Here is a 15,995-nt window from a genome sequence, read left to right on the forward strand (position 1 = left end):
TTCATCAGTTTTCATTCAAGTGAGCATTCCTTCTGAGGCAGAATCAGAGACTGACAGAATGGCTGAGGTTGGAAGGGGCCTCTGGGAGTCACCTTGTCACCTTGTCACCTGCAGCCAGTTTCCCAGGACCATGTCCATATGGCTTTTCAATATCTCCAAGGATGGAGACTCCACAGCTTCCCTGGGCAGCCTCACACTTCAGGGGTGTTTCCTGATGTTCAGGTGGGCCCTGCTGTGTTTCAGTTTGTGCCCATGGGCCTTGGTCTTCTCACTTGGTCTTCTCACTGCTGAGAAGAGCCTGGCTCCATCCTCTTGGCATTTTCCCTTTGGGTATTTGTATGTGTCTGTAGGATCTTCTTTGAGCCTTCTCTCCATGCTAAACAGGCCCAGCTCTCTCAGCCTTTCCTCCTGGGAGAGATGTCCCATCCCTCACTCATCCTCATGTTCCAAGGCTGGTCTCTTCACTGCTGTTCCATCTCTCTCTTGTGCTGGGGAGGTCAGAACTGGGTTCAGTACTTCAGGTGTGGCCTCACCAGCTGGGCAGTGAGAAGGATCACCTCCCTCACCCTGCTGGCAATACTTTATGTAATGCATCTGAAAGCATCATCCACCTTCTTCACACAAGGGTCATCTTTCTGATTCATTTTCAACTTGGTGTCCACCAGGACCCCCAGTTCCTTTTGTGCCAAGCTGTGTTTCAGTTGACTGGCACCCATCAGCTGTTTTGTCGTAACATCTGTTCCCTTTCGGTGATTATTCTTAAATTTTGTGCTCTTCGCTTGCCAAAAGGAATTCTTATCCTCATTGATGTATTAGTCTTTTAATGAGATACTTAGTGTATTTTGCCATGCAGATTTTCTGAAATGTAATTGTGTAGTCTGTAGTAAGTTTTTAGTATGGTTTTGCCAGTCATTGTAAATTGAATTAATCAGAATTTACAGCAGTTATGCTTTCAATAGGCTTAAAGCAGCTGTATATGTGAAAGTATTTTCCTTTAGGAATGGATTTGAACTTTCTTTTTAAAAATGTATATAATGCTGGCTGTGTAGAAGAATACCTCTGTGTGCTGAGAGCTCCATTGACACAACAGACCTCTCCTATTGACCTTGGTTTTCATTTTATTCTAGTATGCATATCTAATATTATATATATAAAATATATATAATATATGCAACTCCAGTATCACCATTTAATTGAATTAGCAATCATGGATGAAGATGCTGAACATTCTTAAAAAATAAATCTTGTGTTCACAAATCATGAAGGTAGCAGAGGTTTGCCTCTACCTGGTTGTTTGAGAATATTTTTATAAGGAATAGAGAATGGGGACCAAAATGGCAGGACAGTGGACTGGCATTACAAATTGAGAAGTTTCTCACAATTTGGCTTTGGACAGCTTTGGAAAGTTCTCTGTATCTCTCTCTGCCTTATTTATCTCACCCATTAGTTGCACATTATATCTCTCTGCCAATAAATATATACTATATAAATTAGATCATGATGCCCATGATTTACTAGTGGTCTGCAGTTCAGTTTCTCTGCAGAAATGCTACCAGAGTGATTCACATGGGTAACTGTAGCATGAAGACCCACACTGTTCCTAAATAGGTAGAAAAATACTAAATTTGGAGTCCTGACAAAATGCTCTGGTATGTTTAGGAACAGCATAATGTAAAAATGAGTAAGGACATTCATGGAGAACTGTGGGATACTGCCAGCAGGTAAAAGGTGCTAGTAGGCAATGAGCTGAACTTCTGTCCTGAAGTTCAGTGTCATTAGTTCAGTAATGGCTGGAGTTGGCAAACAGGTTCTTTTGACCTGTGTGTTCCCCATGCCCATCTTCAAACCAGCTACATTGTTCATGATTGGCACTATTGTTCCACAGCTGGAATACATTAAATGCTGGGCTAGTAGCCCTGCTGTTTTCAAGATGGTGTAGTTTGAGACACATTTTGACCATCAGCCTCAAATTTGACAGAAAGTCTCTGCCTCAGGTAGATACTTAACCCACTAATTGTGGTGGAGTGATAATTAAAATCCTGTTTGCTATGGAAACTCAAATGCAATACTGAAATATTCCTATTTTCAAGTACAAAATAGTTCTTTACCCTGCCAGGCTTTCTACTGAAAGCTCTCTTTCCAGTTCTCATGTCCTACGTCACCCAGTAATTTTTAAATACAAGAAGAAAAAATTATTCCAACTCCAGTCATGTGAAGTGAGATTTATTTGAATGATCCAGGATCTTTCAGTTACATACACCAAGTGTGCTGTATATTTAGCATGGAAATCAATGATTATGAGGGGATGAGAGAGACATGCACTAAAATTATAAAGACATCATCTTTGGACTGTATATAAAGTGCTAAAATTAATTTCAATTAATTAGATGTTATATATTAAAATAATTAATATTTAAAAATTCTGGTACAACTAGTCTGTGTTATTAATCTGATATTGGTTTAATTCCATTTATTCTTGGTGAGCTCATCATTCTGAATTTGCACATGAGTTTCAAATGATTAAAAAATCCTTATATCAGTCCAAAATGATACAATAAAATACATTACAGTGGTTCTTTAATTATAAAGGATGGTGGACACACATTTCATCCCTGAAAGCCATATAGTCCTATTAAACTGTTTGTTTGAGTATGATTATTCATGAACGTGAGTTTGATTCACTGTCTAGCAAATTTAAAATTTTATGATTTACCACTCTGTCCTCAAAATAGGAAAATGGACCAAAGCCCATACCATTTCTACAGGCAAAAAACTATTCCTGCCCAAGAAGGAACTGCAAAGGCCAGTGTAAATATAATGCAATTAAAATCTGTCTGTGAAAACAGCCATGACTACTGAAGAGAGGAATACATTATTTGGTGTTAGCTGTTTGCCCAGAATCTCCTAATGAGTAAAAATGAATGTAGTTAAAAAGGAGGCTAAATGTCAAGGAAAAATTTCCTGAGCAGTTATTCCAAAGCTTGCTGCTGGCTTCAGGCAGAGGTAGGGGCAATCTTCATCACCTGAGATACTTAAAGCTATGAAACTAAAAATTGATTATTAAAAATGCCAGTAGATAGTTCTCAGACAGATGTCTTTTCTGACCTTCCTGGTTTTTAATATCTCTGTTGTCTTAAGAATGATGTGGCCCCATGAGGCTGAGCAACAGCCACTAGTCATTATTCAAATGTAAGTTAATTAGAGAGTTATCTGTGTTCTCTAAGTTACCATTTGTTTAACAGCTAAATTGCAGTACCAGCTGTATCCTTGATATTCCAGGCATGCTGGGTTGCAAACCTGTGACAAGGTCAGTGTTTTAGCCTCTCCTAAAGGATGGGAGAATGTAGCAGACTTTTAGGGTGGCTGCTGGCACTGTATTTCTACTTTTTATTGCATATGTTTAAAAATACAGGCAGACCCCTCTTGTAGTATACTGTCTGAGCTTATATAGAGATTTAATTACATTAAAAAAATAAGGGTTAATAACAAAGGATAAAATTCAGCCTTTGTATGAGTTTATGTAAAACTGTAGAGGCAGGCAGATGGGAGGGTTTGTTGGAATTTTTTAGAGAAAAAAAGGATTTTTTTTTCATCTATTCTCATCCAAAGTAGCTGTCCTTGCTTTCAGGGTTTATTTGAAATAGTTGAATGAATCCTTTGCAGCAGGGACACTGTTTGCATAGTGCTGTCAGTGCCATCTCTTTCTTGCTGTCTCTGACTTCTGGAAGTGAGGCTTAGGCTGGAGTAGGAGATGAGAGGAGGCTGTATTTTAAATATAACTAATGTCTGAGTTGCCTGGGTGCATTTTTCTGGTGTTTTTATGTGAAGAAAAATTCTACAATGTGGAAAACAAAGCTGAAATGCTCTGGAAGCAATGGAGTCAGCTTTCAAGGTACAATTTTAATTCAGGAGGCTTGAGACCTTTCTGTGATCCTTCCGCTTTTCCTGCTTGTAAGTCTTCTAGTCAGTGGAAACTAAAGAATGTATATTTTTTGTGTGTGAAAAAGAATACAATAATGATTTGATGAATAGACACTTCTACAATAAAACTCTTCTGTCTCATTAAACTGTAGATTGCTAGCTGTTACATGACACTGAACAGTTTTCCTATTAGTGTTATCATACAGTGACTTAAATGTGATGGGGCATAAGAAAAGATTGAATTATTTTAATTTTACTTTTTCACAGGGTTCTGAAGCTATTGTGTCTTATTTTGAGATAAATTATCCTATTTATCTTGTTTGCACAAATACCTTTATGAATAATGCAAGAAGCTGCTAAAAGTAAAAAGTACAGACCTGTCCTTAAAGGACAGGATTAATATCCTCTAAGAGCTTATATGAAACCAACTGGTGCCTTTATTCTCCAATACAAAAATGTTCCATTTATGAGCATTTACAAAGTCACTGAAGTGGAGTGTTGTGAGGTCCATTAACAGCTCTCTGCTAATGGCAGTTCAATGACTGAGTGGGGTAAAAGCAGGCAACAGGAGGGTTTGTACAATGGCTTTTACATGAGGGTTATAACAAGGCTTGAATGAAAAAACCTACAAAAGTAGTGTCACAGTGGTGAGAGCAGCCATGTCTTATGTAGTATTAGAGCAAGAAATGAAAAATACTACCCTTAATGCAAAGTAACACAGATGTTTAACCAGAGACTACAGAGGAAAGTTAAGATTTTGAAACTTTTCTCTTCCCAAGGAGACATTAAATTGGCAGTTTCTCACAAGCACTCAGATTTAGACGTCTAGATACTAACAAAGACATGCAGAAAGCCCTTACAGAACTGCCCCTCCTGCTGCCAGGAGCACTGAGGGCAAGCAACACCTACAGCATGGGAACACAGCCAGAAGATGCACACCAGCTGTTTCTTCTGGCCTTTGTGAGGTGACAGAATTTCTGATCAGGTTTTAATGTGCTCCTTTGAAAAAGATTGGAATTTCTACACTGTTTTCACTCACAGATCAGAATTATACACTTTCATTTCAGCTTAACATAACTTTCAGAAGAAACTACGTATAGCACATTCTGGTAAGCCCACAAAACACACAAATACAGTGTGTAACTAACTCAAAATCTATAGCAAAACCCCAAACCAGACTTGGATAGAAAGACTTTTATCTTGAGGCAAGTATGCAAATATGGTGCTAGTATCTAAAGATGGAAAAGCAGTGATGAAGAGAAAGTGAATTGATTCTAATTCCCTGAACTGGCTCTTATGTATATAAGCATTTTTCTGTACAGAAGAAATGCTCAAAAAAGTGTTTTGAGTAGACATAGGATGTCCAGGATGATCTATTAAATGAACTAAATAATGTAATGGTATATGACATAACATTTTATAAAACTGTTATTTGCTTTTACCCCTTCGTATTCTGGGCATCCTAAATCTCAATTTCTAAAACAACCACAATATTTTCCTATTCCTCCAGACCTGTATTTATACACATGCTATAAACAATGCACAAGACCATAGGAGAAGCTTACAGAGCTTATCGTGGTATTTCAAACTCTTTTAGTGTTTATGTGCACCATTTCGAGAAACAGTAAGGTGTTGGAAAAACAGAGATGCTGTAAAGGGTTTTCCTTATTGATATCGCTCTTCATGCACATCACATCACATGGTGCTGCTGCTGATGTGCTGCCAAAGCTGTCCTAACCTGCTGCAGAAGCAGAGGGAGAATTGCTTCCCCATTCTCCTTCCTGCACCATCCTCCCAGCCTGTATCCAGCACCTGCATGTAGGAGAAAGCTGGGCTGGGGAGCAAGGAGTGCTGAACTTTCCTGAAGAGAAGAGGTAGTGGTAGGAAATAGAGCTTGAAAAATTTTTGCTGGTTGCTTCCATACCAGTAGTGTCTGTCATGGCAGATTTTCCCAAAAAGCTCACATAGCTTCTCTTGTCCTTTGCCCACTGCCCCCAGCATGGGTAGACAATGCTGGCACAGCTCCACTTGTTTAAGGAGATCAAGGAAGTAAAGGAAGAATCTGTAAAAATGAAAGCAAGTCTTTTTTTCCTAGCTCTGCTGGTTGAAGAAATTGGTTGGTGTCTCACTAGACATCAGGGAACAAAGGCTGTAACAGGTATAGCACTGCCACAGTAAAGTCATCTAGTCCTGAACGAGTTCTGTGTATTATTTTACTTTTTGACATAACGTAGAGACATAACCTAATGGCTTTTCTTCCATTGAGTAAAGTGCTGCTTAGTCTTGGTACCCTGGCAGACAGGCTTTCTGAAAAGCAGCCTGCTAGTTAGTGTCATTTGCCATGAGCCTAAATTATGTACTTTTGAAAGGGTTTAAGTTTAGAAATGAACTTTGGGAACACTTTATTAATTTTGTAAATTAAAAATGTAAAATTGAACAGATAGAAGTCCAGTACAGGACTGACATAAGGAAACAGTCTTTAAACAGAAACATTCTCCAATCCAACTCTGGGAAAGAAAGGAAGGTAAGAAAGAAGAAGGATACATTTGCAATTGACCTGCAGTAGCAAAGTCATTCACTTTCCAAATAGGATTAAACCTGTTTCATCAGCCATGACATGTGAGAAGATCATGGTTATAAATTCCATTTGCTGTAATGGATTGAAAGTGTCTGAGTTTGAAAGCAGCACTCATCGTTGATAGACAGCTGGATTCGTGCAGTGTTTTAACACTAAAATTAGCTTCCACAAAGTGCAAAGTACAGAAAAGGTGTCAGCAGTGACAGATCTTAAAGCATTTTAAAAAATTACTTTATTGTTAGATGGGAGCTGAATAAAGCTAGAAATAAATACTGTTTATGAGCCTGTTATGTAGATAACTTAGTTCATGCTTGAGTGAGTGCAAACATGAATCTTGGACAATGGCATTTTTTAGGTTTCTCAGCCATATTTCAACAAGAATAAATATTGTTAGTGAAATGAGGAAAAATCGAACTTCTCTATGGTATTGCTTGTAAGATGTAAGAAAATGGGATTGTGTTGAAGGATTTTTCATTCAAATCGCTTTCCACATACATCAACATGACTCCAGTGCAGTCCATGAAACCATATTGGTGTATGTATTCTGAAAATTGAGATGAAAGTTACATTCTGTGGTTAGTTAATCACCTTAACTCAGTCTTGCATAAGGATCATGAGACATTTGGCCTTTAATGCTTGTGGAGCTAAATGTAGTTTCCAAACCTATTTTCACCAAGATTTTTGGGTTTGGTGTGCACAATTTTATGCATAGCTTAAGTTTGCCAAGAATAAAGTATCTCAATGGGTAAAAATGTGATTATTTGGGAATAATTTGAGTCTCCTTTAATTGATAAGTTACCCAGCTGAAAAAAAAATAAAAGAAAATTTTAAAAAGGTAAAAAAAAAAAAATGTAAAAAACAAAAATCAAAACAAAAAAAAAAAAAAAAAAAAAAAAAAAAAAAAGAAAAAAAAGCAAGAGCTGAATAGAGGAATGAAGATATAATGGCTTCTTAAATTACCACAAGGTTAACATATAATTAATTTGCTAATTTTAATTACAACCCTACAAAATATGCTGGAAAATGCTCAAAGGGGAGAAGCAGCCAGGTGCCAGCCATGATTAGCCAAGGTTACTGGCAATTATGAAGTCTCTATTAAATGTGTTACAGAAATTTGAGAAACCCCTTTAAAAAAACAGCACATTTGTTGAAACTCAGCATGGTATTCATCATGCTGTATCTTTCCATTGCTATGGACTTGCTGTCATTTGCCTCACTTTTTTCAAGCTAAATGTTTTATTGCAGCTGAAACGTGAACTGCTTTTTCAGTTTGTCACACGCTGTTACACTTGTAGTAGGTATTTATTGTGATCATATAAACAAAAGAGATTAACTAGTGTTTGTGAAGTATTCTGAGCACCTTCAGTTCCAGATAGCTGTCAATATTGCAGTTGAATGCTGGAAACACAAATCCTGAAGAAAATGCTTTTTCTTTCCAAGGTGTCCTGGCACATGCAGTTTTTTAAAGCAGGAATATTGCTGAAACTGCCTTTTCAGTGGACAACCTGTTCTGCAACGTTTTAAGTGCACAGACAAGTATAATTTCTGAGTTAATAATGCAAACAAAAATCCCCAACACAAACAAAAAACCAAACAAGGAAAAAAAATATGCACGTTGCTTTGCATTTTCACCAAATCATGGTGTAAAGGAATGTCTTGCCTGTAATAGATTACATGATGTATTATTGTTATTTTTTATTGTTATTATCTGAGTCATACTTTAAATGTCTGTTGTTTGGAACTGTAATAAACCTTGATCCATCTATTAAAGGAAATCTTTAAAAAAAACTCCAAAAAAATAAGATTTTTTTTAAAAACAAACCTACAGTATTGGTGTCAAAGGAAATTAATTTCCTGGCTGGCTTGTGTTTTTCTCTGAGGCAGATATTGATGAGTGTGCAGAAGGGATCATTGAGTGTCACAACCATTCACGCTGTGTTAACCTCCCAGGGTGGTACCACTGTGAGTGCAGAAGCGGTTTCCATGACAATGGAAGCTATTCTCCTTCTGGGGAGTCCTGTGTTGGTAAGCAATGATCAGTAGAGCCTTTTTATTCCTTCCTTGTGCATGGTGTTCCCAAGTGACTGTCGGGTTCCTGAGCAGTGGCTGTGTCTCAGGCCAGAATGGGGTGCACCAAAAATGCCTGTCTGACAGCACCCCCAGCCATGCAGGTGCTGGACCTGGCAGCTCATGGTCCTGAGGGATTCCCACAGGAGGGAGATCCATTTGTCAGAGCAAGGGGCTGTGAAATCTGAAGTCAAAGTGTGCTGGCTGTGGAGCAAAACTGGCCACAAAAGGGGAAGAGGTGGTTTTCCAATTCCAGGTTTCAACACAGTAATAGAAGAACCTATCTGTGATATGTCTGTGCTGCTTTGGTTTGCTTGTTTTCCATTTTTCAGCATCTTCATAATTTTATTTAGAGAGTTATGCAAATAACATCAAATTCTCTATCCACCCTATTTGCAGAATAAGGTCCCAAGAGCATGAACAGAGAGGGATTTTTAATGGGTGCAGAGGAGTTTGTCGGTTGTTTCTACAGGGGGACAAAGGATGAGGCTCCATGAGGAGTTAATGCTGACTCCTGCAGTCTGTGTGCCCTCACTGGCTGTAGGACTCTGGGTCCCACTATAGCAACTAAGCAGCAGTAAAATCATGGTGAAAATGGTAATTTTGCCTTATCCTTACCTTACAGTTTTTCCACCTTTTCACTTATTTGCCTTATACATAATTTCTGTGTGGTATTTTATCAGGTGAGTTTAAAACTGTTTAGAAGGGACTCCATTTTAACTTCTGTAGAGAAACAAATCAACTGGCTCCTAGTGTTACATCCTTTCTTTGGAATTTCAGTTACTTCATCTCTAGTCAGTTATATGAGTTTTCTTTAAAAGCTCTTCTCCTTCTTTTGTATTTTTTTAATGCTGTAAATATCATTTGTCATGTCCATAATTTCAAAGTGTGTTTTCTATGATTTAAAGTCTATAATTAAAATAGCAATTTGTAACAAAAATATATAAATTTACTTGTAACAAATGTTCCTATCTTTTATGAATTCTGACTATTAGAAGTCCTTGGGATAAGGTAGTATCATGATTTTCAAATTAATATTTTGTAGAATGTCCAGCTAAGTTAGCTTTTTACACATTGTCCTAAGCTGATGGGGAGCTCAGTAAAATCACAGCAGTGAACTTTTTCAGAGGGTGACTGTGTAAAAAATGGCAAATTTTACAGCCTTTCATAATTCCATAGATAAAATAGATTAAAGTTGTGTATTTCTAAATGAATTCTCAAATGTTAAGAGTGCTCCTCTGGTTTTTTTGAATGTTGTAAAATGTGGAGCAATGTTGAAAATACCTTCTTTATGAGAAGCCAAAGCAACACAACATAACCTTCAAAAAACTCTGAGGCAACTGGGGGTAAGAGGCATTTTTACCATTTCTGGTGCCTACTTGTACCACTCACATGGGGAGCCCCATCCCTCATACCTCCTGTAACTGATTTGGGAAGCAGAAGATCAAGTGCCAAGCTGTTGTCAGGAGAAGACAGACACATAGGCAAGACTGTGGATGACCCCAAGGTAGGCTCAACTGCTGGAAAGGTCAGTATTGCTTGCACTGAATCACTGTTGAAGGGTTGGGCACAGCCCCAGATGCTCTGTGTTCTGATAGAGACTGGAGAAATAACATTTCATGAAACACGCTGCCCTCATTTTGACCTGCACAGCATGCTGGAAGTTTGTGAGGTGAGGTGCTCATCTTGCCATATGCAAGTTGTAAACAGAATGTGAAATTAGTGGGTTTATTTTAATGAAATAGCTTCTCTGAACCATCTGCTGCAGGGTACCAATGAGCAAGAGAAATAAACCAGTTTGCGTCACCAGTATAATGAAATAAAATAATTAAAATTGTTTGGAAGATTCTGCTAACCAATATGATAAATTTCAAACCATAGTGTTTATTATAAAATGCAACTAAGAATTGGGTAAAACAACAGAGAAAGAACACTGCATATTCTATCTAATACATCACATATCAGAGCTTGTTTGCATGGTGGAGTGTTTAGAGTCAGAATCAGTATCTTTCACTCTGTTTCAGATAAAAGAGGGTTCATCTGCTTAGAAACAGTATTTTTCCTCGTATATTGTATACTGAATTTGTGTGCACGAGGTGGGTATGAGCCATGGTTTTTCAGTGTGTTTTGAAACATTTCTTCTTCGTCCCTGAAGGACAAACTTGGAGAATAATAAATAGGCTAAAAACATAAGTAAAATAAGATTAAACACTTTCCTACAAAATAATAACAATAAATACTGCTGCTGCTGCTGCTGCTGCTGCTGCTGCTGCTGCTAATAATAATAATAATAATAATAATAATAATAATAATAATAATAATAATAATAATAATAAAGAAAAGAAGATCAGAAGACAGTGGGAGGGAGTACTAATCTTTGTTAGATTGCCCAAAGCCCAGGCAGCCAGGTGTTTTTGTTGGATACATTTATGTACATATTGGTTAACCGCTTTTCCCTCCATTTTTATGTAGGGATGTATATTATGGAGCTGAGTCATTGCACTATCTCTGCAGTGCTTGCAAAACATTAAGAAAAACAGCATCTGTTCGGGAAGTGTGATACCTCAGTGCTTCTGAAAGCTTTATTCCCATTGACAAAGAGAAAACAGTGAGGTTGTCACCTAGTGAGGGACAGTTGTGTAAATCAGCAGAAGTGACAGGGAAGGCAATAATATTGCACCAGAGACTGGATAATAAGGATGTATGTCTTAGCCAGGCCTCTTCAAGATTGGGAAAATTCTTTTATTGCTCAAAATATCAACCAAAGACAGCTTTTATCAGGGATGTCAGCCTCATACAGAGAGGGCAAGGCGGCTCAAATTAAGAGAATGTAATTAGATTTCCCACAGTAGTGTTTTTATAAGCTCCTGGTCTTTCACAATGTGTTATTAAGAATACTGCTTGCAGACAAAAGACAATTACTTTATGAAGTTGCTACCAAAGTTTGCTTGGCAATTAAAACCCATAGGCAACAGCTGCTGTGATGTTTGTTTGTTTGTTTGTTTTAGTTTTTAAAAAAATTGTAATAGGAGCTTTGCTGCAGTCTGAAATAAAGAAACAATAATACTTGATAGAGAACAGTGAGCTGTCATGTGATACAGTACTTGTGACTGTCTACTGACTTTAAAAAAAACCCAAAAAAACAAAAGTAAATTACACTTTCCAGCCTCCATCTCTAAGTTAAATGCTTCCAGTCTGTAGAGCACTGTTCAGACTCTGGAGTGCAGATTTACTGATTCTGCTTTTTCATAATGACTTACGTTTCTTGATCCATGCACTGGGACTTGCATGTGCAGAAGGAACAACCAAGGCAGCAATGCCTGCCAGGTTTTGTTGGTTTTTTTCCTTTAAGAACTGCTACAAATTTTGTAGGGAAGCTTAACATCCTCCACCAAATCTTCAAATCTTCACCATTTATTTCAGCCTGAAAGATAGTGTAGTTAGGCCTCACTGCAGGATTAGAGTTGCTGGCTTGGGGAAATGAGAGCTGGAAAAAGAAAGGACTCAAAAGCTCATTAAAGAAATACCTCCACAAAAGCAGGGTGCAGCAGTGCTTGCAGGTCAGATCAGAATGGATTTCAAATCTGTTCCTGAAGCTTTTATAAATTCCATGGTATGCTTCAGTGGTGTCTTTTATCTAGATTAGAAAGTAAAAGCAAAAGAGACAAGTTTTTGTTTATTTTCCCCGCTTTCTGTGTCACACAAAAGGAGGACCCATCCTTCAACAATCTTCCCCTATGCCTGAGAATTACATCCCTTTCTGTTGGTAGGGAAATGCTATATAGGCAGAAAGGTTTGCATGTGGTACACAGTATCCAAGACCAACTAGAACCTGCTATTTTATTTCTTCTATTCTGTTCATAGAGTTTCTTAAAGTTCACAGTATGAGTTGGTGTGAGTGGATTTTATCCTGTAATATAAAGGTTATCTTGCTTTCCATCTAGTAAATTCTAATTTTTGTATTCTGACAGAAAGTTGTCTTCAAGGTAATTGTGTTTAGTATTTTCTATACTTTTAGAAAGCTTTAGTAAATTCTTTATTCATAATCTAATTTCCTATGCACTGTTCTTTAATAGACTGTTATGTATCTATAGACTAAAAGTGCTATCATAAAAGTGCATATCATTTTCTAGCTGAAAGCTATCTGTTTGGTGATATGTTTTTCAAAGATAACTCCAAATAACTTGGATTTAGAAAGAAAGCAAAAATCATTAAGTGACAAGTTGCCTGTGAAAAATGATTTGTCAAAACAGTGTTTAGTTAACTTGTACATACATTGGTTTGGGAGCCCAGCATACATTTTTCCTGTTAACAATATACTGTAATGGTTTAATGTACCGTAACAGTTAAAATTAGCACATTAGCAGGGTTCTTTCTTCTGCAGCAGCTTATCATGATAATACAGAGTGCCACACTGCATGGCTTCCTTGCACACATTTATTAAGGTGCTATGGAAAAGTCTTACAATTTAAATCTGAATAGCCTTGAAAACTAAGAAATTAAGTAGCTAGGGATTGATTTAAAATTTCAGTGAAACAAAGTTAATGAACTTGTGTTGATATGTACAGTCATGCTTATCTTCTACCTGATTCAAATGCAGTGGCCGTGGGACCTCTCATAGTATCTGAGGCAAATTACTTCTCATTACAGCCAAAAAGGATGGAAAAGGAAATTGCATCTCAGGGGATTATTTGCTTCCATTTTGATTCTGTTTTTTTGCTGCCCACATTACTGAGCTATCCATGTACTTTGGGAGTATATTGGAAATGAGCACGTCTTGGGTGGTTTTTCTTTTTTTTTTTTTTTTCTTCCACAAAATGTGACTGATTGCTAAAATGCATATGGTCAGGTACTTAATGGCTGTGCATTTGTTTAGAGAATCACCAGCTGGAGGGTTTGAAGAGTGAAAATCTTGATCAGTTGTGTGAGGGTCGGCGTGCCTTGGCAGCAATCTCTTTGCTGCTGGCTGTGTTGTTGATAGAAAACTGAGTAAAGCTTTGCAGTGCAAGCAACTTTCTGCTTAATGTGGGTGTTTCCACTACATCCTCACTTCTCCTGGAAAAGGAGCTGTCTGGAGAGGTGAAGGAAAGCTCTGCTACTTTTATGTGGATTATTTAGCAGTTTTTGCCACAGAGAATCTCAGTATAATGAATAAAATTGCAAAATCCTATTTCAGGTGTGAAAATCAGATTATTTCCATAGGTTGACAGGATTCATGAAAAAATCCCTCCAAATTTAAAGACAGATGTTTTATTGTTCTCCTTTATACATGGGGAGAATACAGAATCTCCTAGCTATTTGCCATGTTCTTCTGTCTTGGTTTGAAAGACAGATGTTTGCTAAGGAAGGCAGGAGCCTCCCTTGAAATAGCAGATGTAAACCCCCTCCCTCCAAATTATTATAATTTTGAAATTAGGGGGTTCTCAGGCAATGATATGGGAATAGGAATAACAGTTCTTTACTAGTATGTTTAAATATGAAAAATAAACAAACAAACAAACAACAGCTTAATAGAAAAATGAAAATAAAATGCAGTAGTACAAAAACACCGACAGAGTCAGAATACAACCTGACACCCCATCAGTCAGGGTATTGGTAGCAGTCCAATTAAATGGTGGCTGCATCCTCCTGCAGTGGCAGATGTGGTTCAGTTGAAGCAGTGCTCCTGTAGAAGGGTACAGTTTTCCTCTGAAGGTCCAGGGATGATGTAGAAAGGTCTTGTTATCCTCTGGAATCCAGTGGAAAAAGGCAGACTGTGGTGTTCCAAATTCCACATTATATCCAGGTAGGAAACGCTTGGTTCCTCCTGGCTGGAGCATCTCCCAGTGGGATGATATAATTTTATCAGTCATACACTGGGACTCAATGGCCCATTTACTGAAGATATCTTCCTGGGGGAAGGCTAGATTGGGGAAAAAATAAAGAACACTGCCCCACCTGGTTTTAACAGATGGCCCATCAACAGAAGGTATCTCCCCTGGAGATAAGGATCACTGCCTCACCTGCTTTCAACAGATGGTGATAGAATACTTACTTTTGGTTACATCTTGCATTGCAACCCAAGACATCTTCAGAGTTGCTTGATTTATAAATTAATATTTTATCTCCTCCTACTTTGTGTTGTTACAATGGGAAATGATGTTTTGTGCAGTTTTGCCTTGCCCATCTTTAAGTGTTCCAGTTTTGGACCTGCATTTTCTACAAACAGTTGTGGGAAAGCAAATGAAACCTGTCAGGACATAGAGAATTTGAGCTAAGCAAGGATTTGAATACTATCAAAATAAGCTAAATGCAAAAGGCTTGCCATAGTTTTCACATTCACTAAATTATTGTTTTGGACAACTGAACGAGGCTATTTTTTCAACACCTAAGTTGACACATTGATTCCAATTAAAGAGAAATTTCACACTAAATACCCATGTTTTCTTTCATGCTTTGCATAGTCATCTACATGCTGATCTCACACTGATACGGCCATTTGATCTTCATTAAAAAAAAAAATACTTTCTGTACATAACTCAGAGATAATAATGTGGGAGCATTTGGCTGGGATTTTTTCTTTCTCCACCCCTACAATCTGGTTTTAGGCTGAAGGAGTGACAGGGGCAAAACATGTTATGCTTATAACTTTTTTCCCCTCAAGTTACTGGGAACATTGTCTGTTTGTTCTGACTTTAGGAAATGCAATCAACGATAACAGAAAAACTGCCAAAGGGATATTCTCAGAAAATTAGTTCTGTTTAAAGTTCAACTGAAAATGAGTGCAGTGTCCAAGCCTTTTATATCTGATTAATGACTAAAACTTTTAAATAATAAATGCCATAAAAGAATAATAAATTGTTATTTACATAAAAAACAAAAAGCTGCATATCAACATGGAATTTATGTTCATGCTTTGCATGATTCTTTGTCAAGAATCTCCCATTTACCAGTTTGGGCTGTTCTTAATGGGAACATCTTTTTTATGTGTGCTAAATGGAGAACAGCAGCAGAGGTACATAAGTAGGGGGTTCTTCCCTTCTGCATACACATAAGAGATTAAGTTGGCTTTGTGTGAACAGGTCTGTACTATTGAGAACATGAATAATGTTAGTTTCTATAATTTATAACATCTGGCTTTCCATAAATCTGTTAAATTACATGAAAACAGAATTAGATTTCAGTGTCATAAGTAAAGCAATTAAAAGCAACTCTGTAGGCAATATGGCTTTATATTCATCTGTGAAATCCTTTTAATTTTGAACTGTGAAAGCTACCCTTCTAATCTGCACTTGTATTCTACTACATCCTGTAGAGATTATATTCAAGGAGCTCTTAATGTGATAGGAAAGACAATATTGATGATGTTTGTTGAATCCACCAAAGGCAAAGTGAATGCTTCATTTATACCTTTGTTTTCAACAAAAAATACAAGTCAAAGTCTATTGAA

General features: G+C 37.3%; 1 protein-coding gene across 5 annotated transcripts in view; it reads left to right on the forward strand.

Moving 5' to 3' along the window:
* Positions 1–15,995, forward strand: part of NELL1 (neural EGFL like 1) — a 281,122-nt gene that overhangs the window by 252,976 nt on the left and 12,151 nt on the right. For 2 of the 5 annotated variants that reach the window (XM_079310083.1, XM_079310085.1), the window contains one exon: positions 8,384–8,524. The exons of 2 other annotated variants lie outside the window; for them this stretch is intronic. In XM_079310083.1, coding sequence (XP_079166209.1) covers positions 8,384–8,524 — 141 coding nt within the window. The remainder of the gene's footprint in view (positions 1–8,383; positions 8,525–15,995) is intronic. One more of the 5 variants, XM_079310084.1, reaches the window with a different exon arrangement.

Source organism: Erithacus rubecula, assembly GCF_903797595.1.
Source record: "Erithacus rubecula genome assembly, chromosome: 6".
Taxonomy (NCBI): Eukaryota; Metazoa; Chordata; class Aves; order Passeriformes; family Muscicapidae; genus Erithacus; species Erithacus rubecula.